The 27,153-nt window shown below is 38.7% G+C and overlaps 1 protein-coding gene across 11 annotated transcripts in view; it reads right to left on the bottom strand.

Annotated features, from left to right (window-relative positions):
* The window catches only part of LDB3 (LIM domain binding 3), a 108,293-nt gene that overhangs the window by 45,119 nt on the left and 36,021 nt on the right, over nt 1-27,153 (bottom strand). For 8 of the 11 annotated variants that reach the window (XM_017746390.1, XM_017746392.1, XM_017746393.1 and 5 more), the window contains exons 3-4: nt 17,719-17,794; nt 10,794-11,200 (exon numbers count right to left, since the gene is read on the bottom strand). In XM_017746390.1, coding sequence (XP_017601879.1) covers nt 10,794-11,200; nt 17,719-17,794 — 483 coding nt within the window. Of the gene's footprint in view, nt 1-2,903; nt 3,108-6,400; nt 6,424-10,793; nt 11,201-17,718; nt 17,795-27,153 lie in introns of all 11 variants that reach the window. The other 3 variants (XM_008642784.2, XM_017746395.1, XM_017746401.1) reach the window with 1 other exon arrangement.

The raw sequence follows: 27,153 nt of genomic DNA, 5'->3' as shown, positions 1-27,153 counted from the left end.
TGGTGAATTAACCTCCCCAGCAGAGTGAAACATGCTCATATAAATTGAACTAAATTAATGCAATGCATTGGAGTATTTCCAACTCTGTCTTTAATTCAGCAGGCTTTTTTCTTTTTTTAAAATCATAATTATATTGTGGATGAGTAACTAGGACATATGAGCCATTCAACATAGAAGTGTAAAATATAGTGCACCACTGATTATGAGCATTTCATAAACCTAAATGTGACAGTTGATTCTTACAGACAGCCTAAAGATGCACATAACTATGTTAATACCTCTGTTATACCTCTCTGTAATTTAATTTCTTTCCATCTGGGTGTGGATGTGCAGAAATATCATGCATCTTTAAGCATATTACTTTAAATTGATGCTACTGAAAAAAAAAAACCCTCTTCCCAAATGGGTTAGAGTGTTGGAGGTTTTCATTCTAGACCTTAAGGTATTCTAGTAGGAGTCAATAAAAATGATTTTCCTTTTTTTCATCATCATTTAAGTCACACATTCTTAACATTAAAACAAGCTTTAAAGACAGTCAAACCTCTCTGAATAAGTAGCAATGGAATTTTATTTTTTGGAGTTCATTATAAACTATGGTTTACTATGTGAATAACTCCCTGGAGTCATTATCCAGATTTAAATTAAGTAGCTATTAAGTAGAAACTTAGGAACACTGCAGTCTTCTACCCCTGTAGACATACAACAAAATATTCTGACATCAGATATTACACTGATTCCAGCTATTTTAAAAAAGCTCTAAGAGGTAAAAACCCCACATCCCAACAAACAAGTTCATGTAGACTGGTAAATAGCCAGCGAAGTTGACTTATTGTAGAGGACACACAAGACCTTAGTTTGTACTATCACATTATTGATTCTGCTACTTTAACTGTCAGATCTTATTCCTGATAAAGGTGCTAGATTTATGTCTTTATGCGACTTGTAAATTTGGCTAGAACTGCATAATGGAATTTAGAAGTGGTTTGACAGAAATGTACTCAAAATGCACTGTCCAAATGGTTTTACTGCAGCCAACTCACTCTTGGTTCTTGGTTTAGTACGAGCAATTAAAAAAAACCAAAACCATAGAATAGGAAAAGATATAAAATCAGGGCATTCAAAATTTTCTATCTTTAAGTTTCAGCATGGAGTCTGAGTAACCACTGTATGAAAAATTATGTTCTTCCCTTGACGTTTTCCATGGTGATCCATTAAGAGTGGCTTATTTTCTAAGTGACAAGAGCCTGACTCTGATCTCATGAAGTTACATCATCACTGATTTCAAATGGTCAAACTAGAAAAACGAATTCTTATCTTAAGCCTGTCCATCACTGATAAAGCAAGTAAACTGTTTCCAGCTGCTGTCTGCCCTTTAGATGTGCAGTCTGAGTGTCCTTACCATCCTACAGACATTTGTGCACAAATGAAAAGGACTAAGATGATTAATTAAGAACCAAGACGAAATTATAGGCTGATAATTGAGACAAAATGAATCAGCACACAATTTGGTCTGCTTTTATATTAAAAAATTCTCATACAAATACTTCTGCATTAAGCATAATCTTATCTCAGACTCGATCGATTAAGCAAGCTAAAAAACATCTTGGTTTCCACTGCAAATTAAAGTTCAGAATATTAGAGGAAACTGAAGAAAACATAAAATGAAAAGGATCCACATATTCAGCATTAACTTTATAATCATCTGATAATTTAAATAGGTATTTTTTTAAAACATTACTATTTGCATCATGTAATGCTACAGCATTTCAAGAAAGTGCTAATGTATCATAAAATGTCTCATATAATCCACGCTTATGAAGGATGTGAACCCTTACAAAGAACACAAATGAACTTCTTTGTACTTCACTGATTGGAAATATGAGTCTACTCAACACCTGTGGAGATTCACTGAGTCATGGCAAAAGCCAGCTAAAGGTGTTGCTTGTGATCCATCATGAGGGAGAGCTGTGATGAGCAACAATATTGATGCAAAAAGTTAGAGGTAAAGAAAAATAATTATAAAAAAAGAGAAAAATGGCCAGTAAAAGGGAGCACAAGCAAATACATAAATCATCCTCATTTTGAGTAAGCCTGCAGCTAACATATGGAAAAGAAACTACGTTAAAGTGTCTTGCTATACCTGTACATTGGTGTCATATCAAAGGAAGGCAAGTTCTATTTTGGGTAGAAGCACACATGGTAAGAGAGAAACCTTGCTACATTTATTGCATATGTAATTTCAGTGAAGTTATTACAACTCTAGATAAGTTAATTAGGTAAGATGTCCAGAAACATGCATTGGAAAAGCAGAGTTATCAAAGAGTGGATTTTGCCATAGTCCAAAGGGTATGTGTAAAACACATGTACTGTATGTAAACTAGGGAAAGTAAAAATACAGCAAAACACTCTGTTCTGAAAAGTAAACCAGTAGCCAGTGCTAAATAAATATTTTGCATTCTTCAGGTATCAATAAAAATTCCATCCCCCTTTTTTGTCCTTTCTGAGCTATGCAGATAATAGTGGCTATTATAAATCACAGTCATCAAAAATGAAAACCCATCCGATATCATATACAGAGCACTAGAGGTATTATTGTGGGGCTTACCAGTTCTAGGAGGAATACCAAAAAAGCTAGGTTAAATTAAGGTATCCCTGACCATGGCAGGGGGACTGGAACTAGATGATCTTTAAGGTCCCTTCCAACAACAAACCATGCTATGATTTTCTACTGATCCATCCTTTTAACTTCAAAACATGGAAGTGCTTTCGAACACCATCTAGGATGTGTGTACTATACCCCAGGAAAAAAGAAGGAGTCCAAGAAGAGCAAATGTGTCATGCAGGTAGGGATGTTACAAGTATCATGCAGAGAAAGAGCATTCCACAGAAGGAAATAACCTTACCCAGCAAATTCTCCACCCTGGGCTTGTGCCTGGCCTGCAATTGCATCCATGATAGCATCCTGGGAATACATGCTGATCGGGGTGTTATACTGCGCGTGAATTATGGTAGCCTTGCCGCCAAGGCCCTTCACCTCAATGGGTTTGTGTGTAGACAGGGCAGAGTCCTTCAGGACACTGGGGTTGAAACGCTCCGTGAAGTCCGTGCTGGGTTATGCAAGGGTGAGGTTCCACGGGGAAGGGAGGGGAAGAAAGGAGAGAGGCGTGAAGTTAAGTGAGGGAAGCACCACCAAGAGAGGAGTGTGCACATCTGTTCATGGCATCTCACCAGCAAAGGTTCTCATCAGAGAAGAGCCAACAACATAAGCACCAAGCCACAGCAAAAAGATGGCTGTGCTAATGGATGCCATTTTTGGGTTGGCTCATGATGTATACAAATGAAAAAAAAGGTGAAATAGCTGTCACTGTATTAAAATATCACAAAAAATCCTTAAGTATTTCGTGTGATACTTACATATACTAAAATTCTGTTGTTACATGCACGTATACATCTAAGTGTATACAAACATGCACATGTTTGTATATATGCATGCCCATGGGACGTACATACACAGTGCAGAGAATTCCCACTTTTTTTCCTTCATCCATTCATGTTTTCAGAAGGGTCTTACAAAGGTCTAGAAAGTGCAGTGGAGTGAACAGATATCAGGTCGTCTATTACTTGGAAGGTTTCAGTACTTTCTGTCTGGGTTATTAATCACAGTGAAATTTAATACTTGCGCCTTTTAATCTGCAAGGCTTTCCTCACAAAGACTAAATCTTCCCAAAATCTCTGTATGGCCAGCCCCAAGTGCTGCTATGGCATGATCAATGCTCAGTTCCAGATCAAAATATCTTACGTTGCAACCAACTGGACAACTGCAGTTGGAAGAGTTGTTGCCTTAGTTTCCAGTGACTCCATTTAAGAGGAAAGATTTTATAGCTGACTGAGCCCCAAAAGCAAGTGAATGAATGACACCAGAATGAATCAGTTTCATGTCAGACTGCAACCAAAGAGCAGCTGGTTTTCTTGTAGGGCTGAGTTGTACATAGTCCCAGAGCTAGGACTGAGCAGTGCCCTGAGTTCCAATGAACAAGCTAAACCTCAGCTGAGGTAGCTGCTCTTCTTCAACCTATGGGAGATCAGGTGAATCTCTAGTCTGCTGTTCTTGTCCTGCCAGCAGCAGAAGGATGCCAGGAGGAGAGATTCCATACCCTCACCAAACTGGACAAAACTGGGAATTCTTTCCTTTGTGAAATAACAGATATTTCATAAATGTTTCATTTAGAACTGAACCCAAAAGCTAGAAATGGATATATTTCCCCGTGCAGAAGACATGCTGAAAAATTTAATCCCATTTGATTGGAACACTTTTCCTTTTCACTTTAAGACATTAAACTGTAAGTTTATTGGCTATTAGTAAGTTTTCCTCTTTACACAAATAACAGTGTGCCTGTTTACCATGGGCAGCCCCAGAGGGTGAGAGTTAAAACTGAACCCTCATCCCAGCATGGACGAAAAAGTAAAATCAAGTAAGGCTGGTAGCAATCTGACTTAATTTTCTGGAGATTATCACACGTGCTCTGTGCCACCTCTGAAGGCAGCCAGGGGATTCCACTATGTTTTCAGCCTTTTGTTTGGTGGGATGCCCTGACTGAAGATGGACAGAGAGAGACAGTCAAATATCATTGCAAATCCTTGATAGAACATTGACAGCCACATGCTCAAGGACCAGAGACACACAGGTGCACACATTGCATTACAGCCACAGCCTTCAGTTGCACATGTCAACATTTTAAGGGAGGGAACTGGAAACTGCATTATGCACTCAAAAAGTGAAAACTGTCTTTTTACCAAGACATTCTCACATTTAAAATACATCTTCTTTAACTATTCATCAACTCTGACAATTCTATAATTACACTGACATCATCTGTTGAGGGGTGATATGCAGAGACATGCAGGTCGCTGTACTGAGCATGCACATGCCTGACTTCAACAACAATATCTCTTTTCTTTGTAATAGCCTAAACAATCACATGGTAATTACAAACACAGGTCCTCAAGATCTTGAATTTAGTGTTCTCTTTCTTTCACACTGTTGAAAGCACTGAAGAGATTGTAAAGCCAAGATCTGAGAAGACTGTGTGAATGAAAAGACAGAGGTTAAATATGCCACCTTTAAAGAATAATGTTTTAAGCAATTGGTTTCCACAGTCAGTTATAGAAATCAAAGCTACTAATGTTACAACAGCCTAAACTTCCCTCATGGTAGCAGCAGGAGTCATTTGGGCTTTCACTTGTGATCTTTAAACAGTTTTAGTGATGTCTTTCAAGAGGTTTTAGTCACATTACACACACCAAGGCAAAATTTCCACTGAAGTTAACAGGATTACCATAAAAATAACAGAAAAAAAGTACAGATTTCCAACTGATGAGTTCTTTTTCTAACTCTGGAAGCAAACAGAAGATATTAGTGCTTGTAAGGGGTGCTGGGCTCTAGGACAAGTGGCAGAGGTAAGGCTGCAGCTCTGCAAATGAATGGGATCTTTCTCCCAAGCTAGAAGAGGATTAGGAAAAATAAATCCCAAAGCAAGTAAGATTACAAACACCCCTATAAAGTAACTTCTGCTTTCTAAGACAATCCTGTCAGAATAATTAATGCAAATTGGCTAGGGTTTTTCACTCCAAAGGATTTACATCATCACACCCACACCTCATTGAAACCAACAGAGAATGCCAGATCACTGTAAATTATATGCACTAAATATTACTTCATGTATTCCACTACTTCTAACTTTGTACTGTCAGTTTAAATTTGACATTTAACTATTAGAATTATTTATTTTATATTCAATTTAACCCAGTCTCCAGCAATTTATGGACAACACTCAGGTCAGAGGCAAAAAGCGAGAGTTTAGAGACAATCCTCTGCCCTTAGAAAAACTAAAGGTCAAAACTGAGGACTCTCTGAACTCTCCTAAATAAAGCAGACCAATCACATTTTCATATCAATAGTTATATCTTTTTTGGGCAATAGATTTATCAAGGTAAATCACTTTGTATATTTTTTTCTGTACCAATATCTTACTCCAACCTAAATTTAAATTTTAGCAGACTTTGGAAATTAATTTAACATTGAAACTGAAAGTACTTTACTAATAACACACCAAAAAAGGCTCAGATAATGCTCACCAAACTCGGAAGGCATAAAGATAACTTAAAGAAAAACCTGCCAGTAGAAGCAAAACCACCTGAAAGCTTTTAGAAGAACTGAGCAGGCTCAGGTGGCAGCTCCATTCACAGCATTAGAGCATCACCAAGAAATGCCAAGCGGGAGCACTGCTGGACAGCAGGGGCAGCGCAGGGCGCCTGCCACACCAAGCAGATGTTGAGAAAACACAACTTCACACACACAGCGTCACACAAATATCTGGCACTACACAGAGGTGATACTAACTTGGCAGCGGTGTTGGCTATGACCTAGAAGAAGAGAAAGAGAACAAACAACATCAAAACCAACCACACAGAAAAAGTCAATACTTTGTAGACTGCAAAGGGCAAAAGATATTTACAAAAGATTACTACAGCTCTTTTCAGACCATCTACAAATAAGAACAAAAGGTAAATGTATGCCTAAAAACCCCAACATGATTAAGAAAGGAAAAAATGCAGGGATTATAGTTGATCCACTAGGACTTAGTGGGGTACCATGGCATTTTGGCTGACCCTTGAACATGATTTTATTGCTGTGCATCCTTAAAAGTACTACTACCAAAGTGTAGGGAGGGGGGAGCAGAGGGAAGAAAGGAGGATTTGCAGAGTATGTTCTCATCTGAAAATAGCAAATGAGTGGTAGAGACTGCATTTTTCTCTTAGATACTGAATATTCAGGGATGAAGTCTGTTCTCCTCAGGCCACCCTCAGAGTTGGTTTTGCAAGATTGATTTTTAAGTCTTTTACATGCTGGAGACGATCCAAAGAATATACTGGTAAATGTTTAAATCTAAAACTAAGGAAAATGCCTTTGTATATAACAAAGTATTGGCCTATATATGACTGTACCTACATTATGCCAAGAGGGGTGTAAGCCAATTAACTTTGGAATAGTCATTCCTAATTTATTCCACGTGAAACGAAGCAAGCCGTGCATTACATGCTTTCTGGGATATCCACAGCAGGATATTTCATTCCATTTGGTATGTATACAGTAGGGAAAAAAGGTATGTTCATGCTCCATTCCTGCACCTCTGCATAAACCAGTGATGGTGCTTGCACAGTAATTCCAAAGCAGCATAACACAGGCTAAAGCTGGGAGTGCAGAACAGAGTGGGCTCAGTCTGGACTAGGGCGGTCTTCCTAATAACTCTTTATGATGGTTGCACAAATCGCAGTAATGGGCTATGATGTTTATTTTAACTTTTTTTTTCCTCAAAGCTTAGAATACCCACATTCTGTTCTTTTCTTGGTTGAAGACTAATTAATCACATTTTGTGCAAAATAAAGAGGGAGAGATCCAGGGTCAGCTAATAAACTTTTCTTCTTACTTGGCTGCATGGAATGCTGTTGACAGAAGTGGGCACTGAGCCTTCCAGCTTGCTACTGTGACATTTCTGTATCTGGGATGGATACAAAATACTGGACAGCAAAGTTACACTGTTAAGAGTGACATTCCAAGTGGATTTGGCTCCTCCTGCTTTTTCCTTGCAGAACCTTTGATATTACTGCTTCTTCCAACATATGATCCTTTAGCCTTGGCTCATCCAACAGCCTTTTTCATGATCAAAAGCATTCTAATGAGCCAAAGCTGCCGTAAAGACTTTGCACTTCTGCATTTCCATAGCAAAGCCATCACAGATCATCCTCTGCAGCTACTGGTCAAACTCAGATTTGAAAATATTCTTCTAGCTTTATAAACCCTACATTAAGCCAAATATATCAGTCTCTTACAGGAACTGGTAGAGATATATTAGGAACAAGCTGCAGCCTGTAAGCACATCAGTGATCCTATTTCCATTTTAGGTGTATGCAGGACAGCTGGGCACTCATTTACAATGAAACTATGTGCAATGGTATCATTTTCTGACTCATCCAGGCATCTACCTTACATATAAAACAATATTTTAAAGGCAGAACTACCAAACCCCTAAAATACACCTTAATTAGAGGAATATAAAAGTATGTTGAAATAAAAGAAACATTATGTGCACAAACTAAGAACAGCTCAGCAGTTACGTCTCAGTAAAGATTTTTGAGATGTGAAGAGGCTCCTATAGCTTCCTTCAAAAACAGTATAGCTTTGCTTCTCCTTATGTTTAGCATGAGATAAGAAAATTCCTCCCAGTTCAAAGCCATGCATTATTTTAGTTTGATTCTATATAGGGACATGTCTGAAACACTCAACTTGCTGCTCGCAGAGGTCACACAGTAAGAAGCCAGTAACCCAAGCCACCTGGCATGTACTTGTGGGACAGGTATTTACTGCCCTTGACCTACAATGTGAAAAATAACTTACACTGGAATGAAAAAGATGCACATGTTACAAACTGTGACTCACTGTTCATATTTATTAATACTCTCCAGAGCTTTCAGCACATCACGTTCCACACTCCTAACAGGCTTATTTTTCACCTTGGGCCAGAGTGATAAAGCTTTAATGTAAAGTGTATCAGAGAAACAGATGCTTTGTTATTCTTCACAGATCAAGGAAATAATCTCAAAATTAATTTCAGCTTCTTGATAGGATTTTCCAAAGGGTTTAGCTAAAGCTGTAACAGCAATTCACACAATTAAGTTTAAATCATTTGGTGAAAAGGACACAGAACCTTAAAATCACTCCCCATGCTTGAACTTCCTTACAGCTTTTACCATACAGCTAAGTGCACGTTTGTGAAAGCACAATGAATTCAGTTTTGGAGCACCACAATATCACAATCATGTTGTATTATATGGTAAGAATGTTCCCAACAAAGGCCAGATTTTGCAGTGCTCACAGTGCTTTCCTTGTTCACATATATCCACTATGAGGTTGACGTTATCATGGATGCCACCAAGTCCCAAGGTAGTTACAGGTTCCGTGTTTTTTTCCACAGAGCAGGAGGCAAGATGCTTCTTACTTCATGGATAACTGTCAAGTGGGAATGGGAATGACAGCACTATTGAGCTCTGAATTTTCTCTGCATGTCAACAGGGATGTACAGTTCTCTAAATCTCAGAGAAGTTACCTTCCAAGACACATTTATTTAGTGCTTCTGAGCTCTTTCCATCTTTTCAGAATGTTCCTGTGCTGCAGGATAAGGGTTTTTTTATTTTCTTGTTTGTTCGTCAGTGTTACAGATGGTAAAGGCAGATAGACAGCAACTCCCTAAAATCTAGTTCAAACTGAATAGAAAGGCTCACACTGACTTTGGTGAGTGATGGATGCAGCTCTGTTGTAATTCTGATAACAAACAGTCACAATGCTGAGCCATCCAAAATTCAGTCCCTTCACCCTCACCCCTGCAGGTATTCAGGAGGGATATGAACATAGTGGGGAAAAAGATATCAGGATATACTCCCAGGAAGCTCTGCATATTGAAATAAGACAAGAATTGGTATTCTTCAGAAAACTGTGAATTAAGAGAGAAGTATTTTGAGGTTTATTTTGCTGATCTTGCTTACTAACTGAAATTATTTTCTTTTAAACGGTAATTGCTTTACTTAATTATCCAGTATGAGAAGGGAGGATAGAATTTTCTCAGATAAGTTAATTAGGATTGTTAATGCTGAGTGCTCAAGAGAGTCGCAATGAATCATCTAAAACTGCTTGAATCATCTAAAACAGGTGTACATGCTCTTTTAATAGGAAGAAATATCCCTACTTTGCTACAGCTTAAAACCTCTTGGTTTTACTTTTGCAGAGAGCTTCTGCAAAGGGATATAAAGTACCTGAAGTTACGCATTTGCTATCAGACCTCGAGTGGCTTGCTGGAATTTTCTGGTTTTCCTTATATAGCCAAGTCCCTAGTGTTGAAAATACACTTTTCCACATACTCATAACAAGAAATTCATCTTCATTTAAAAAAAAAAAAAAAACCCAAACCACAAATAAACTAAAAAATTAGATTTGTTTGACAATTTATACATGAAGGCAAAAAAATTAGGAAAACCTGATTCTCACTTCTTTTTCTCATATACTGTAGTCCAAGCTCCCCATTTTACAGACCTACTAATTAAACAGATGATCTGCAATACAACAATATGGAAAACCTTGACAATAAGGATCAAACCATTTGGAGATCATTCCTTGTTACAGCGAAGTTAACATTAAAGCTAATAGATGCAAGACAGACAGTCTTCAAACCAGAGGATTCAAAATATTGCAATTCTGACTCATTTTGCATAGGAAAGCCAACACATTAAGGGAGGAATTGCAGCAGGACACTCCAGTAGCTGAGCGTGTCAGATTTGCTGGTCAAAGCCATTTCTCTTTAGCCAAGTACCAAAGATCAGGTGTGGTTTATAGCAGCTGCTCTGATGTCTGACAGCAATACTTGGTTCTCTGAGACTCCATGCATTAGTTAGAACTGCTGAGTGCCACAACCCTGAGATGATCACAGTTACTTCAGTCCTAGTGTTCCCCCTCATGCCCTGCTGACTATTGCCAATCCATGCTCCACTTCAGATACCAAAGACCATTGTTCTGTAACGGCAATGTGGGTATATTTTGGGGGCTACTGGAAAATTTAATCATTGATCCAGACCTTAATCATGATTGCCAGAGAAATGCACAACAGGGTAAAGCAGCATTACATTCACTGTTCAGCAAGTTCATTACTTATTGACATAATTAAAGATGGTACCATGTTACCTACCCTCTAGGAAGTCCACCTTCCGAAGCCCTTCGGTTGAGACTCAATTTATGCATCTCAGCCATTTCCCTCAGGGTCTCTGCTGAGTAAAGGCCAATGGGGTTGTTATACTGCCTCGCAGGGCTCAGCTGGTGTGCAGGGCTACTGCCACCAGCCAAAGCAGGGCTTGCTTTGGAACCTAGAGTGCTCTTGGCAGGTGAAATATCAGGAGTCACAGACTGAGAGGACATGGAAGATCTAACTGTGGTAGTCCTTAGGTAGGAAGAGCTATTTGAAAAGCTGATCTCTTGCTGGTTGAGGTAGCCTGAAAATGTTCCATTGGTTGCTAAAACACTACCCATAGGCCCAGTCGCCGTGTTAGTTAGAGGGCTGAAGGTTGTTCTGTTGCCATTGATTTCCCAAGCAGGTTCCTGTAGTAGCAAACATGCAGGCCAAGAAAAGACAAAAAAGAAAAGAGCAATCATAGAACACATGCAAAAATAACATATCTGCAATTAATGCTTCAAACATAGTCATAAACTAGCAATAAACAGATTGGGGCCAAAGCATTCAAACTTTCAGGGAAGATTTTTCAAAGAAATGCATTGTTTCAAAATAAGGGAAGCAAAACAAACTCAGGCATTTTTTACTGGATTTTAGTTGAAATCAACAAGTAAAGCTTAACATTGAGAAAGCATTTGATACTAGTCAACCTCACAGCAATAATTTTATATTAAGACAACACTGTCCATTAATTTCTAGGATAATTAAGAAATCTTAAAAATGTCTTGAGGTCAGAATAATTTCAGATCATGTACAACCATAGAAGTCAATGCCGTTATTATAAAGACAAAATGATTCTAAACCACACTGCTCTGTTTTCTATGACTGCACTCAAAGTTATGGAGATTATGCACTGCTTTCCTGGGCTCTGGGTCATGCTGATCAGGCCATGCAGCAGGGTTAGCAGAGAGACCAACAGGACTCGAGAACAGGTACTGCTCCACAGAGAGGATGCTCCTATGCTGATCATTCCTGCATAAATTCCACTTGAGGGAATGTGTGCTTGAGCATGGAGGTGTGTGTATGATCCTACAGTCCTGTCCCAGATAATATTCCTAACTAGGACAGCAGGTGCTGTCTTAGTCAAAGGAATCTCTCCTACAATACCTATACCCATAGAAGTCTGTGCTGGTGTTCAGATTCAAAAAAATCTACCAAAAACTCCTCCTGGAGAAACACAGTCCAACACTGCAGTTTCATAAATGATTCACTAAAAACAAACCTTAGTGAAACCAAAATAGAAGATTTATCAAAAAAGAAAAATGCTCACAGTTAAGAGGCCCAGTAATGCTGGCTACTTGCTACAGTCCAGCTCAGGGGACAGGGACAGGCAGGGGACATCATCCTGAAGAAGAAATGGAACCCACAGTCTGGCCTCAATAAAAGCCAGCTCAAGAGCAGGTGGTAGCCTGCAGTGACATTTTGCCCCATTCAGTGGCAATTCAATCACCATTTTTAACACCTTGCACTCAGCTACCCCACAGCCTTGCATGAAATATAGGCCTGAGAATAACCTGGTCTCTACTTCTATAGTTTTGATAGTATTGGTTATCATTAATGTAATTTACTCATTTTGATCTATGGTTCACTAGAAAAATAAATATTTATACAGCCCTCTTGGATTTTTCTATATTGCATATATAAGTTCAGGGAACATACATTTGAAAAAAAAATCAAGATAATATGGCTTGATTAATTGAAATTTATTGAAATAAACCCTAAAGGTCTAAGGATATAAATAATCATAATACTAAACACATTTAAGACATTTTGAATCAAAAATGTAAGGCAGATAAAATGAACTAAGATAATTTTTCTTAGTGATAAACAGGAAGAGATTTTAGCTGGCACTAATAACGGCCTGAGGCTGTAGAAACAGATAATCCTAAAAGCATTTTCGGACTGTGCCTTTTTAAATAAATACATTTGCAATAGATACTTAGGTCATTATACCCTGACAGTGAAAATGGCAAGCAACAATCCCTTTCAGTGGCCTATTGAAAGCTTCCAGATATCATTAAATAAACAGAAATCAGGCGTTCTCTCTAAAAATGTGTTCAAAAAGAGGCACGAATGCACAAGGCCATATTCAAAAATTAAGTTGTCACTTGGGCAAACCATTTTTACATGCCAGCAGAGAGAGACAAAACAATTATTAAATAAAAAGTTAACACAGAAGTAACAGAATAAAAAGGATATGCCAGAGTTATATTTGTTTGTGACCCTGAAAACTCTGTGGCTTTTAGTTAACTGTGGGTTACTCCCTACACTCCAAAATAAAAGGACAAGCAAGGAGAGCTGATGGTAAAGTATCAGTTTCAACTGCTAGTGAGATAAATGCCACATATCTCCTTAACCTTAATGCATTTTCATAGTCTTGGTATTACTGGACAGTAGCAGTAGGCAGAGGGAAAATTATAGGATAGCCATAAAAAATGATGGCTGATGATTTGGCTCCCTTTTGGCACAAATGGAGTTCTAGTTTCGCTCCTCAAACAATTTCTAGCTGGAATACCAGCACACTGGCAACTCAGCACTAGAATTCCTAAGAGCCCAGCAGTGCCAAGTTAGCAATCTCCATCTTGAGTTCATATTTTTGATAGTTTTAGAGTAGTTGTTTTCCCTGAGTTGCAGGGGGGAAATGGATGAAACAGGACATGTCTAAGGGAGCAGGTGTACTATTTCATCTAAAGAATTACTGCCCCATCAGCAGCATATTTAGCTCTTTCCTCTTGTGACTAACAAAAAAAATATCTCTGATTCAGCTTATTCCTGGGAGAATATTGTAGAATTATTTTTTTTCTCCAGTTCAGCATCAAAACCAGATTAATGCGGAATTTCTGAAACCGCTGCTGACTGTGAAGGGCAAATGTCTAATACTGAGCAGCAGCACTGAGCTTTCAGCATTGCATCACATGAAATGCAGCCAACAGTAACAAATGTTCCCCTGTTCCCCATCTCTCATCCCATTCTGTTTCACTGGCTGGAAAAGCAAGCTGACATTTCCAGCTCTGGGAGTCTGATGCTACCCCTCCAGCCGACCAGAAGAGGAGGCTCTGACACTGAGCAATGGGCTTCCCTCCACGGAGATTCTGGGATCGTGCAGCAAACGCTCACTGCGGGAGGAAAACTGCATAATGTCAGAGAATGAGCTTAAAACTGATAAATGTAGGGGAATCTCAAACGTTTTGAAATAGAAGGAAGCTAGGAATCAGCTCAATTTCTGTTCCGAAATATTATTTGTTTATAAAAATCCAGTTTCTATGGAAGGCAAATGTCCCTTCTTATGTATCAGGGAAGTGAGAAACCAATTTATATTGGGAGACACAATACCAAGTTTTGCAGGTCCTCTCCCTTTGACAGCTCATTTTCTATTTATCTATTGCTGTGACCCTACAGTCATTACTCACCTCTTGCACTTCTGGGAGAACAATTTTAACAGTATACCAGTGAATTTGACCACCCAATATGCTCAAGAAGCAATCGTTGCTTTAAATTTTTTAGAGAAAAAAGGGAATGGAGGCACCATGGCACTGAATGACTCTGCTCAAAGACATGATCAAACTGCTTTTGGCTGAGCCAGCTCTTCCATCCTATACTCTCCTTAAAAAGTCAGTCATCTCCATCTATTTTCTCTTAAACACAAAGGCTCCCAAATTTGGCAGGAGACAAATCATAAGTATGACAAGATCCTCACTGGGACTCCAAAATAAGTGTGTTCAGTAGTGTTTCACAATAAGCACAACACATAGCCATATTATTAAAAATAACAAGGCTGTCAGTACCTTCATGCAAAGGGACAAATGTTAAAGCCATGCTTAACCCTAAAGCTCCAGCTGGAATGTTTTGAACTGCACTGAGCTGAATCTTCACTTGTGTTGTGTCCCCTCTGGAGAGCTGCAGGAACTCATTGACTGATTGATGGCTTAGTTTAAATCCTTGGACTCAAGCTTACTCTTATTGTTATTTGAATACCTTCAACATTAACTATACCCTTTCTTCCAGCTATGCCCCACCTGTGCAAAAGACTTCACTAAATCAAAAAGATTTGACTAAACTAAATGAAAATTGTTTCCAGTTTGAGATTTATGTCAGATAAAGATATAGTGAAATTGAAAATCAACCAAGCTTTATTTCCAATAATAGTCTACATACTTATGGCTGCAGAACCTGCATCATCTATAACATTGATCAGTTTTGTGAAAGAATGACTGATCTTTCTGAAGAAATGTATACTTGTTTGCCTAAAACAAAACAAAAAAACAATGAAAGAAGAAGTGCAAGCTTGAAAATTAGTGGAAGGTGCAATCAGATCAGCAATAATATACAAGAGGATTTATGGTTTTAACTAGACACTGAAGTTACACATGCAGATTTGTTTAGCTAACATTGCCATGCCTTAACCTTAACCAGAGAAGGGTGAGGAAAGCTCCTCTTGCTGTATGAGGATGACACTGTCATGACTGTCTTGCAATGCAGTTTTTTGCTGATTTTTAAGAAATACAATCAAATTCATTTCATGTGAATCATCAGTCTAAACACTGTCAAGCAGAGGTGTGGAGGTGACTTCTGCCTGTGTGTCACAGAATTCTTCATTTCTACAGGGATACTGTTACTAGAAACAATAAAGGGACAAGCAAAGAAACCTTGGTTTTAAAGTGTATTTACTGTAAGGTACCTTACTGCAACATCAGCATTACACTGTTTCTATCAGTTATTTTTATTCTGGATTTTGAGACTTCACTAAGGGTTCAGTGCCTTCTTTCCCTTCCAAACAACCCCCAGAAAAGGATTCTTCTTCACTTAAAACTTACTGTTGTCCACTGGTATAGATGAGTGACACAAGTGTCCTCCTCTTGACCTGCAAAGGGTCTCCCCCTCCAGCACTCTACTGCTACCTCTTCCCCCTGGGTGAAAGACCCTACACCTAAGATCCTCCTGAATACTGCTAGATACCCTGTTTCCCACCATACCTTCTCAGGGATGCCACCCTTTTCCTCCAGAAAGGTTCCAGTAATTCTCTTTTCCAGCTGCTGGGACTGCCTGTAGCATGCTCAGAACAGGCTGCCTTCAGCAGCTTCTATAAACCTTTCCTGAGCACCTTGCACAGAATTCTCAAATTCTGAAAATGGCTTCAGTCCTTTGGTCCTCATCTCTCTCTGAAGGGTTAGAATAGGAAATATAAAATGTCTTTATGGCTTTCATGCCAAGGGCTCTTTTAGGATCCCTGCAGTGTCTACAGTTAACTTTTCTATACCGGAGATAATGGAGGGAGGAATTGTTTTCTGTGGTAAACAGCTTTGAAGACCTATGGCAGAAATTTTAAAATTGACACTTGCCAAGGAAGAAATGCACTTGAAAGAGTTGTGAAAATCCAATATATAAAAGCTCTATGTGCCTATGGAGGAAGTAGACAAAATTTTCCTACCTGTGCAGGTGCTATAGAGCCCAAAAGGTAGGTGTCAATCTTGTGTTGGTGAGTGACTCTGATGAGACATCTACTCATTGCCTTGAACACTAACACCATTCTGTGTGGCTCTTGAGGGAAAATGAGAACTCCTTCCCCTTCCCGTCCCTATTACTTTGCTGGTGCAAATACCAGTTGAACCAAAAAGAATGATCCATCGCTTGTTTTCCTAGGAATTTCACAGTAGTGTTTGATGACTCTTCCAATAACTTCCTCCAAGATAACTTTTATAAAATCATGATATAAGCAGAAACAACTCTGAGCAAGATAAATTCTTAATTTCATCTTCCCTTGCCCAAAAAGTTTGTAAGATCCAGTCTGAAATAGCATTATTTCTGTCTCAACTAATAAATGGCCAGTCAGGGTAATTTAAAATTTCACAAAATAAAACTGAATAAAATTATTCCCCCCAGGTGCATTCTCTTCTGTTACCTTGAACCTATTTGCAGCAGTTTTAGGGATGATGTTACCATCTGTGCTCTGAATTTGGAAAGCATAGTGTTTATAAAAATTACTTAAAATTGATCTATGGAAGCTGGAATTGTCAAAAACAGTAGAACATCATCTAATTCCCCACGTATTTTGATCTTCAGTGTTTTTTATTTATATGCATGCTAGGGATGAAACTGGCACTGACAGAAGGGATAAGTTGCAGCAATGGAAACTTTACCTCCTGCCCATTTATCTAATCAAATGCATCAGCAATACAAATGTCCTACCCAGAGCCTGAGCCTAAGGATATATACACCATCTTTCAGGCACCCTTGCTCCTCAGTGTCTCTAAAGATACAGAAGATGAGTTGCCAGGTACAGTCAGTGTTTATTCTAAAATGAACATTTATTTTATGAAAGATTATGTGCTTTGACAGTGGAAACCAAGCCATCCATTTCCTCTGCCACTTGCTGTTATTCATTAAATTGACCTATCCTCTTTATTTTTTATTCTCAGGTCTTCTGAATCCTATGATAAGAACACTATACGATGCAAGCTTTCAAATGCCCTCACGTCCTCTTTCCAAATCAGTGTCATTTCAGTTGCAGTCAGGATGTGAATAGTCTGAGGCATAATCTAATGGCTCTCCCCAATGGTCTCTTGTTCTAACGGTTCTCTTTCTACAAAAGCAAATGTATATTTTGAGAAGCTTTAGTGGCTTCTTGTAGTCTAGATGAAAACAGCTGCTCAGAATTGGTTAGACCAAATCACATCAAAGGATAGCTGGATGCTTTGGTCCTGCTAATAAGAAATCAGCAAAATAAGATCACCAATACCCTGCATTGCAGCAATTTTGCTGCCTGTGCATTCATTCAACGTTTAATTATTTGGGGCTGGCAAAAACTATTTCCTGTAGTAGATATTTACCTTGACCACAGTAGATAAAAATGGTATTCACTCTGGCTGAGGAGAAACGTGTCACTTACCTTCTGATGGGGAATTACAGCCCTGGGAGAGTCAATTCTGGGAGCTGTGGTTGAAACTGGCACTGGACGTTTAGATCTGGGGATCAAAAAAAAAAAAAAAGGAAAAAAGGTGTGCAATCTGGACTCCTATTTTTCAGCTCTAATTTCATGCCAAAAAGCTGCTACATCAGGTCTGAAAGTTAAGCATAGCCTAGACTTTTTCTATCAATCATGAGGCTTTTTCTACATCTTCATTTACAGAGGTATTAAATGAGAGAAAAAGTTTGAGAAAATCTCTCTGAATGATGAAAATCCACCAGTTATGGATGCAGCCTCTGACTTGGCAGAACATCTGTTTTCCAATACTTGTGACAAACTGCATTTTCACAGATGAAAGTCAGCCACAACTAGATAAATTCAAGTTTGGGAAGCACTCTGGAAAAAGGGACTTAAAGGTGTTTTAAAATGCAGAGGCTAAACTTTGGTGCTGAGGCATCTAAAGAGCAACTCCTCAAAAGATTATTTAATAGCTTAAACTGTACAACTACAACTGCAATTACTTAAATCTCTCTGCAGGAAGAAACATGGGCTTCATTTCAGACAATTGAGTTTTTACAATGAGCAGAACACTACTGAAATAGCCCCTCCAAGTGCCTTTCACCTGTATTTGACAAATATATGTCCTTGATCGTTTAAAAAAGCCCCAAATAAACCCCACTAAAATGATTTGAAAACATACAGTTTGCCCTTTCATTGGTAAATAACAAAGAAAGCACAGTGGCAAATGCTAACTGAAGCACTTCTAGGATGCTCAGGTAAGTGAAGATGTAGTTGTGGGAGGTGTTGTGAGAATCTGCATAGTGCTGAACGCTCCCCTGAAATCGTTCCAGTACATATGGGATCACCAGAGAAAATGAAATAAAAAATGAAATAAAACCAAAAATAGTCAAAAGCATCAGAACTATACAAGTCATATCTCATTTCCAACCTACAGATCAGGATTATGCATCAAATTCGTATCTTTAAAAAGTACATTGCAAAATGAGGACAGGTACAAAAATGAAATAAAAATACTTAAAAGCTTACAAATCAAGTAGAAGCAACTGAGACATTTGGAAATGTCTGCTTTAGACAGGAGATGAAGAAGGGAAGACACTACAGAGGCTTAAAAAATAATGAATGGTAGAAAAAGGGAAATAAAACAACTCTTGTGGACATTGAGTGAAATTGAAAAGACAACACATATAAAATTGATAAAGGCAAACATCTTTTCCTAGAGAACTTGATTAACCTGAGGTGAAACTCATTGTTACAAGATATCATTGAGACTCTGAGAAGAGCAGAGTATCAGAAAGGATCAAACAGTTACACTTAACAACAAAAACCCCAAGAGCTGCTTTCTACTGGGTATAGTAAGTAAACATACAGACTCTCATTTTTCATGGCACAGCTTTAAAGACCTTCTGTGCTAGGTTCATTATTTCTTTACTGAGGGCTGTGTTGCACTTTCCTCTGAAATACTTACCAGGGGCATCTATCAGAGAGGGAAAGCTGAGCTAAACAGGAACAGGGCTCATCCCCAGTGGCAATTCCTGCATTAATACCCAGTTTCACACTGAGCTGTGTGTTTAACTTTAGCTACCACACAACATTTTTTCCATAAGCAGTAGTGAACATACAAAAAAAAGACCACCTAGGAAAAAGGAGTAATCCTTCCAGGAACTGGAAGATTTCCACTTAGAAGGTATGGAAATTTTGCTACTTTGAAAACCAAGCTGATTTAATAGATGCCTACCTCACAGCCAGGTACTATGAAAATGAACACAGTCTGAGGAGTCAATGAAAACTGGCATTTTGTTAAACAATGTGTAATTACCCTGTGAAATTCACTGACAAAGTATTCCTGAAACAACAGGCTAGAAAATTATAATTCATACTCACAGCTGAAATATATCACAATATACTCCCTAAGACATAATTATCTTAGAAATAGATACCTTCAAGTGCTAAGAACAAGATCTACTCACTAACTGCCTAAACCAAACTTTCCTCAGGCAAGTTATCTTCCCTCAGGAATGAGTGTTGTACTCTTCCTCCACCCATTTTAGCTTAAAAAGAGAAACAATAAATCATATTTATGAGACATGCACATGTATCATGAAAGACAGCAAAAAAGAGAAAAAAAATCAACTGCAGCTCGTAACACATGGTAGCTGAAAACTGACAGTGACAGTTTATGAACACACAAAGATTTAGGAGATGATTCTGCTCCTCTTTCCATTACTGTAATTTCTGAAGTGACATTGGTGGACCTGGCCATACCATGTTAAATGTCCCCCAGCTCTGCTCACTGATGATGAATTTTAGCACCAGAGCAGCTCAGCACTGTAGATGTCGTTTGCCATATACAGAGGTGTAGCAAACAACGACTGCATATTTGATGCTTAACTGGGAAACAGTTGTATTGTGGCAAACAAATTTATTTACCAGACTATTCCATCACTTCCGATGTTTACTGTGTGTTTAGTTTTTCCTCTCTCATTACCTGACCACAGAAGATGATGCAAAAAAGCTGCATTTCTTCCACATTAGTGATAAAATACATCTGTCATTCACAGTGTTAGCCAAGATTTGTATTTGATACCAACTTGGAGGTTTCAAGATGTTACTTGAAAATGATGATGTTCCTACACAACTCTGACTTAGATGTTTATAGCTTTGATATTTAAAAACAGAATAATGAGGCTTGCTAGATCTAGCAGAGGCTTGCACCAGAGAAAAGGGCAGAAGAGGTGAAATCAATTTGTGGAATGAAAGTGTATGCACTTGCAGAATAAAGTGATTATTTACGTAAGAGTCATTACTCCTCCGGGAAAAACATCTGCAAGTTCAGAACATTCTTTTCTTCCTCCCTCCTTTGCTAGATGGATCAAATCCTGTAGCAACAGAAGTTTGATTTTCAAGTGATGATGGTGCTGTAGCAAACACATGTCCAGGTTTACATTTTAATCCATTGATTGTAAAATTATTTTATTCCAAACACTTGAGGCTGTAACTGCCCAGTAGGGCTATGAGAAGGATGAAAGCCCAAATTTCACAGATGACTGTGATAATTTTAGATTTGATGTTGAAATTTTTCATCAAGGTTCTTTTTCTTAGGCAATTAATTTGATTTCAACTTTTAGATACTTTCTTCTACATTTTCCAATTTAAAAATGGAAACAAAAACCTCATGTCAAAATGAAAACTTAGAACAGTTCTAATGATGACCAAATACATCATTTTGGTATTTTATTAAACTCTTCTCCTTCCCACAGATACACCTCTTCTCTGCCTCAACACTGGTTCTCTTTTTTAATGAAGTTCAAAACCAAGATGGATGTAGTTTTGTGAAGCAGTTCAATTTTGATAACACTGCTAAAATGACTGCCAGAATTTCTACTTGTTCCCACCTACCAAAACAGATCTTTAATTGAAGAACACTTGACTTCAATCCTGGTATTTCTGTACTCACAACAAAGGTTCATTAGGAGTCAACTGCACTGAGGAGCTGCCTGCCTAAGGAAGGGCTGCAAAGGAGTTCTGTGATGCACTAGCAGTTTAAATTGCATCCTCAGGAGAGCAGAATATTGTACTTGCAGAGAGGTGACATGATCTAAGAGATAATAGCTCTTTTTCATCTTCATGGGGCTTTTTTCTACTTCCTATCTTCACAGTCAGTGTCTACCTTTTCTAATTCTCAGGACAACTAAAATCACCATTTCTTTCTTACAGTATGCTTTTTCACTTATCATTTTTGACACATGAGCACTTATTTACAACTTCTTGAATAGCTTAATAATTGTATCCTAGTATTTCAACTACTACAAAATGAAAAGGCATCAAGTGCATTGAAAGGTAATAAAACAGACTAGATTAGGATTAGAAATGCTTAGAAAACATTTTACGTACTTCAGCTATCACCTAACTGAAATGGAGTCATTCTGGGGTGCAGCAGGTGAGCACAGAGCAGGATGCAAAACAAAACATGTAGAATATGGCTTCTTATATATATGTTTTAATGCATTAATATTCCTGATAATTTGGTGGGGATGGTGCTGGGAGTGTCAGCGAGAGACATAAAGAGACTAAGCATTACTCATGGTTATCAATTTGAGGTGTCCATTTAATAAATGCTAAGATAGTAATGTGCCAGTTAAATGTTCAGCTAACCAGTGAATTAGGCAGCCAAACAGAAGCTGCTGCATGTTTCTAAGTCTTGCACAGAAAACCTTGAGTCCCACGATACCGTGGTGTAATTCTCTATGCCGTACCTGGGACATCAGCAACCACTTAGTGACTCCAATGAGAATCACAAAGAACATTTCACAGTACTTCAAATACAACTGTGATCACTCTGGGCCTAGGATCAGACCTACTTTCCCCCTCTCAGGATATCATCTGTGCCTGCAATAAAACTGACAAATACTTCCACCAGTACTTTTGCTCTCTATGTATCAATGGCAAATGCAAATATTAACATTTGGCTGGATGACTGATTCATTAATTATTTCCCTGCGTTATGCTGCACTCCGATTGCAAGTTGGGCAATCACACTTTCCAGATCTAACGTTCATGCCCACAGCAACATAAGGACAAAAGCTTGCTAGGCATAGAGGGCATCAGCCCAAAAGGAAGCAGCTATCCAATAAACAAGCTGTTTGGAAGTATGTAATACCAATTTTCCCTTAGAAGGAATCTGAGGCAACCGCAAACATTATGGGATAGAAAGGGAAAGTAAAAGGGAAGAAGCCTTGGAGATTTTTGTGAAAGGGAGGAAAGAAAGCGAACAGAAGCCAGTACGTGAAAAGATGAGATTTTTGCAAAGGCTCTCCTGATCTCTCTTTGACCCTTTCTACTTCTCTGGCATCTGCACAGTACCTGGTGCATCCTCCTTACTCCTCCCCTGCTATGGAAAATCCCTCGTTTCCTGAACTGCCCCACATTCTGCCCTCCAGCCTGTTCCCTCCTGAATGGAGTCACTGGCTGCCAATGCCTCCATCTGCTCTTAATTGACTTGGTACTGACACTCAAATTCCTCCATCCCAGCAGCTTCTATGGGCAAACAGAGAGGCTCTACCAGTATCCCTGCAGCTCTGTCCTGGGGGTGACAGTTATCCACAGAGTACCAAGTATGAATGCTGAGCACATGCCTGGCACTCACCCAGTACACACAGAAAGCTCCACACTTAACCTCCAAGGAGCATGGACACCTTTACTCAGGCAGGATACTTCTCCGTCTCCTTCTTCCTGTCTTTGCATTGTTTTTAAACCATTTCCAAAAATTTCCTCTACATGTCACTACTGCAAACTTAGGTAAGCCGTAAAAAAAAGTGGGTTCCTACCAAGGAAATTTCATTCAGCTGCAAAACTTGTTTATGCTGTCATGGGTTGAATTTCTATGGAGAGGTGTATTCATTAACACTGTTGAAGAAATACATTAATTTATATCAAATTTATATGCAGCCCAGTGCAGACAAACCCACAGTCCTCCTGAAATACTCAGAAATACATAAACAGGTATTGATTATACATAGGAAGCTACTACTCTCACCAATAATAAATTGGTTAATTGCAGAATTTGCATTGCCTACCTATAGACAACGTTAGTTCAGAATCAAAACCAAGAAGCTTAAATGCAATCAAATTTATCAGAGAGGGATCAAGGCTTAATGGCATAAAAACTTCAGATATAGCATCCCACTTGGAACCTGAAGTTCAGCATAATTTTTTATTATTAATGATTTAATTATTAGACAGATTATTTATAATTACTGAGAGATGCTAAAAAAATCTACTTAAGGTAAACATATAAATAATGAAAAGATTTGTTAGTTTAAGATCATGAGAAAAGATGCTTGGGTTACGAAAGGATCTAATTGGTAAAGCAAAGAATTAATTAGTAATAATAAAGAGCAGAAGAGGCACTAAATAAAGATTCAATTCTAGCCTATCATACCCTGGTCTTAAGATGTGATACAACTCTCCCCATTAAACATAATAAATAACAGTTTTGAAGAATTTAGTATCAAATATTTAAGTAAGTTCTTTAGCTGAAAAATATCTGAAGTGAGCCAAAATGATTTCCTCTGCTTATTCTTCATCTCCCATGCAAATAGTGCACCTGAGACTTAGACTACCCCCAATTCCAGTATCATTAGGGTCTTCCTGCAGTCCTGCACCTCTTGGCTTCTTAGCAGCTTCCTTTTGGGTGAAAGACATTCAGGGTCAGATTTCAGAGCAGCAACGGAGACTGATGTAGGGAACTGCCCTAAACAGCCAGCTCCAGAATCAGGAAATCACATCCAATGATTCTCAAAATAATAACGTAAGGCTTTGTAACTGCCTTCTGTTCAGTCAGAGGAGTTCAAGTGTTGTCTAAATCCAAACAGATTTCTAGCATTACACAGAAAAAGTCTGGTTTTCCCCCTACCACTGATCATTTTCTAAAAGCAAAAGCCTAACTCAGTATACTTCAAGCATCCTGACCACATTTGTTTCCTGAATCCATTAATGAAGTGAATTTACTTAGTTAATTTTCTTGTAACTCCTCTTCATTAGGATGTGGACCTTACAGTGTCTTATGGCTTTTAGAGCACTTCTAATGAACATATACGGGAGAGAAAAATTAATGAACATATATAATTAGACCTAACTACAGTCTTCCTCATTTAGGCCTTCACCTTCTGTTTCCTAAAGCTAAAACACTTCAGTGAACTTTCCATTAAGATCTGTATCTGAGACTGATTAAAAACATAATTCTATGTCTTACGACTAAGTGGTTAAAGTTAGCCAGGACTTGTCAAAAGAATTTGTCTCCTTTGGAGGTATTTAAGTGCTGTTTGATGCAGTAACACCCCAGGGCCAGCCTGTGCACAGTGCTCAGCACTGATGTGCTTCAGCAGTCACCAGCCAGGGACAGCACAGACATCAAGAGCTGCCTTGATGCCCCTGACAGTGCCTGACAACCAGGCAAAACAGACCTTGGTGTATCACTGCAAGAAACAATGCATCACCAATAATTCAGAGTTTGTGGGAGAAAAAACAAATTAGGCCAGACAGCTTTTACAGAGGTTGGTGGGCAAGAAACACCAGGGTAAAAGGGATCCAAAGGACTTCGAAAAATTCATAAGCACAAAGAACATTTACAAGATTTATCTAGTAAAGGCTTAGTGTTTTCCCTAATTGAAAAATTCCTCATTCCTCTTCTAAGAAATACTTTGTCATCCATTCCAATTAGCTTTAAGTGTATAATTCACATTTTTCCATCACCATGCTTAAGCTAATCAGTATTAATAAGAAAAGGTCCCAGCCTGAACACACAGCGACCTTCCCATCTATTGTAACATTTTGGCTAACATTATCTACTTTGTCCTTGCAGAAAGCAACCAGGAAGTGTTTGTCTGAAAGAATACAACTGCCATGTATATTTACTAAGCTGTGTCAGCCCCACTGACTTCAGTGAGATGGGCCCATGGTACCCACCTTGACCTTTCCATGGTGAGTGAAATATAATATGTGACAGAATTCACATGGAGATTCTCTTTAGGGAACCCGGAAAATATTTCTCACATAAAACGATGAATTTTAACCTCACCTCTAAGCTGGTATTTGGGGAGGGGGAAAAAGTGATGTGCACTCTGAGAACAGCTCTAATCCCTAAGTAGAATCTTGTTGCAATGAAAATTTCACTGCCCTTTAAAGCCTTGGCATATATCCACAGTTTCCAGGCTCTTTCCTAAAACTAACAAGGACACTTTATGCAGTGAGTGTAAACAGCAGTCCACTCAATTAAACTGCTCATGTAAGGAATATATTTGTATTTATTGCAGTGACTGACATTGATACTTTATTTCATTTTCCATTGAAATAGCTGCTCATGAATTTCACCAGCATTAAATGTTACTACTCAAAGACAGTAGCCCACAGTCCTGTCCAAATGATAGCCTGACATCTGAAAACAAATCCTACTGTCCTCTCATACCTGCACACAGAGACAACTGGGCACACAATGGGAGTCACCTCTATTTCACAGAGGGAGGGAGGACCATCTCTCTCAGTAATACAATGTAGCTCCCTTAACCCACTAGCGGGTATGCCTTTTTTAATGCTTTAAGCATATAGAATCACCAGAAGGAAGGAAAAAAACCTTGGCTGTTGGTGGCAGATGACTCTCAGAACATGTCTAAGAAAAATGAGCTAACTGGTATGACATGTCATATCCACCATTAGTGTTCTTTTTTCTACTAATCTGCTTAACATTCCGAATAGCCCAACTCGTTCAGACCATGCTTTCATCAATACTGTACATATAGTTCCAATTTACCCTGAACTGGGACAGATACCATCTTTTAATTCTTCTGAGCATAAATACAGCCCTATTCTGGTTCTGATTCAAATGTGCCCATCAGATGACCTAAAACATGCACAGAATTGGTTACTACTCCCAGCTTCAGACAAAAGAAAGCGGTTTACAATAGCCACTGAGTTCTCCTTGCTTGCAGTTTGCTGTCACCACATGCTTTATTTATAGTAGGCCTGAAATAAATACTGCAGGATCAGCCATCTTTTGGTGCTGCACAAATAAGGAAAGCTATTAAATATTTACCGTAAGTCTCTCATAGCCTTGCCTCTGACACTTTCCCTTTCAGTAGAGAAAAGAATTATTTAGCTCATGATTTTCCAGCAAAAGACAGTCAATTGTGACTGTCTGGAAGCAAAGGGTAGCATCACTGGCATGCCCTGGGAGGGGGAAGTTTTGTCAATGTGCACCAGGCACAGAAGTCTCCACCTCCCCTGCTCCTCTCCGGCAGCACAGAGTGACGCCGAAGCGGAGCCTTGGAGTGACACAGGAATGTTTGTGCCAGCAGAACGAGGCACACTCATGTTACAGCACTTTCCAAAACTAAGCCAGTACATTTGGTGAATCCTTTCCAAGGAGGCTGATCAGATTACTTGAGTTAAGATCAAATGAATGTTGTGGATGCTCCAGTGAAACATGTTGACAAATAATGCTGCTCTCTTGTGCACTGAACTTATTGTGCATTTAAAAAAGAAACCCAATTGTATGAAATAAAAATATATTTTGCACGCATTTTGTTTTTCACTGTGAACTGAATACTGCAGGATCCAACCTTTATGGCCTAATATCTGTGGAACAGACAGACAGTTAAAGATGAACTTTGACTGGCCTAGAATTAAAATGCCTGAGGGCAGCTGTGTAGCTCAAGTAACTGATTAGAAACTGATACTGAAAAATGACTGAGAACTGAACTGCAGGAGGTCACAAAAAGACTAAAAGCAAAGCAATGTCTTTTTCCACCCCAACCCAAGCCATTATAGAGTATGATCATAGCCTTCCCTAGCATGGTCCAGCAGAACTAGCACCTAGAGCAATACATGTTTCTAAGGAATAAG

This window comes from Corvus brachyrhynchos, unplaced genomic scaffold (assembly GCF_000691975.1).
Source record: "Corvus brachyrhynchos isolate BGI_N302 unplaced genomic scaffold, ASM69197v1 scaffold279, whole genome shotgun sequence".
Lineage (NCBI taxonomy): Eukaryota > Metazoa > Chordata > Aves > Passeriformes > Corvidae > Corvus > Corvus brachyrhynchos.
The sequence above is the reverse complement of the archived record's forward strand: the minus strand, read 5'-3'. Positions and strand labels throughout refer to the sequence as shown.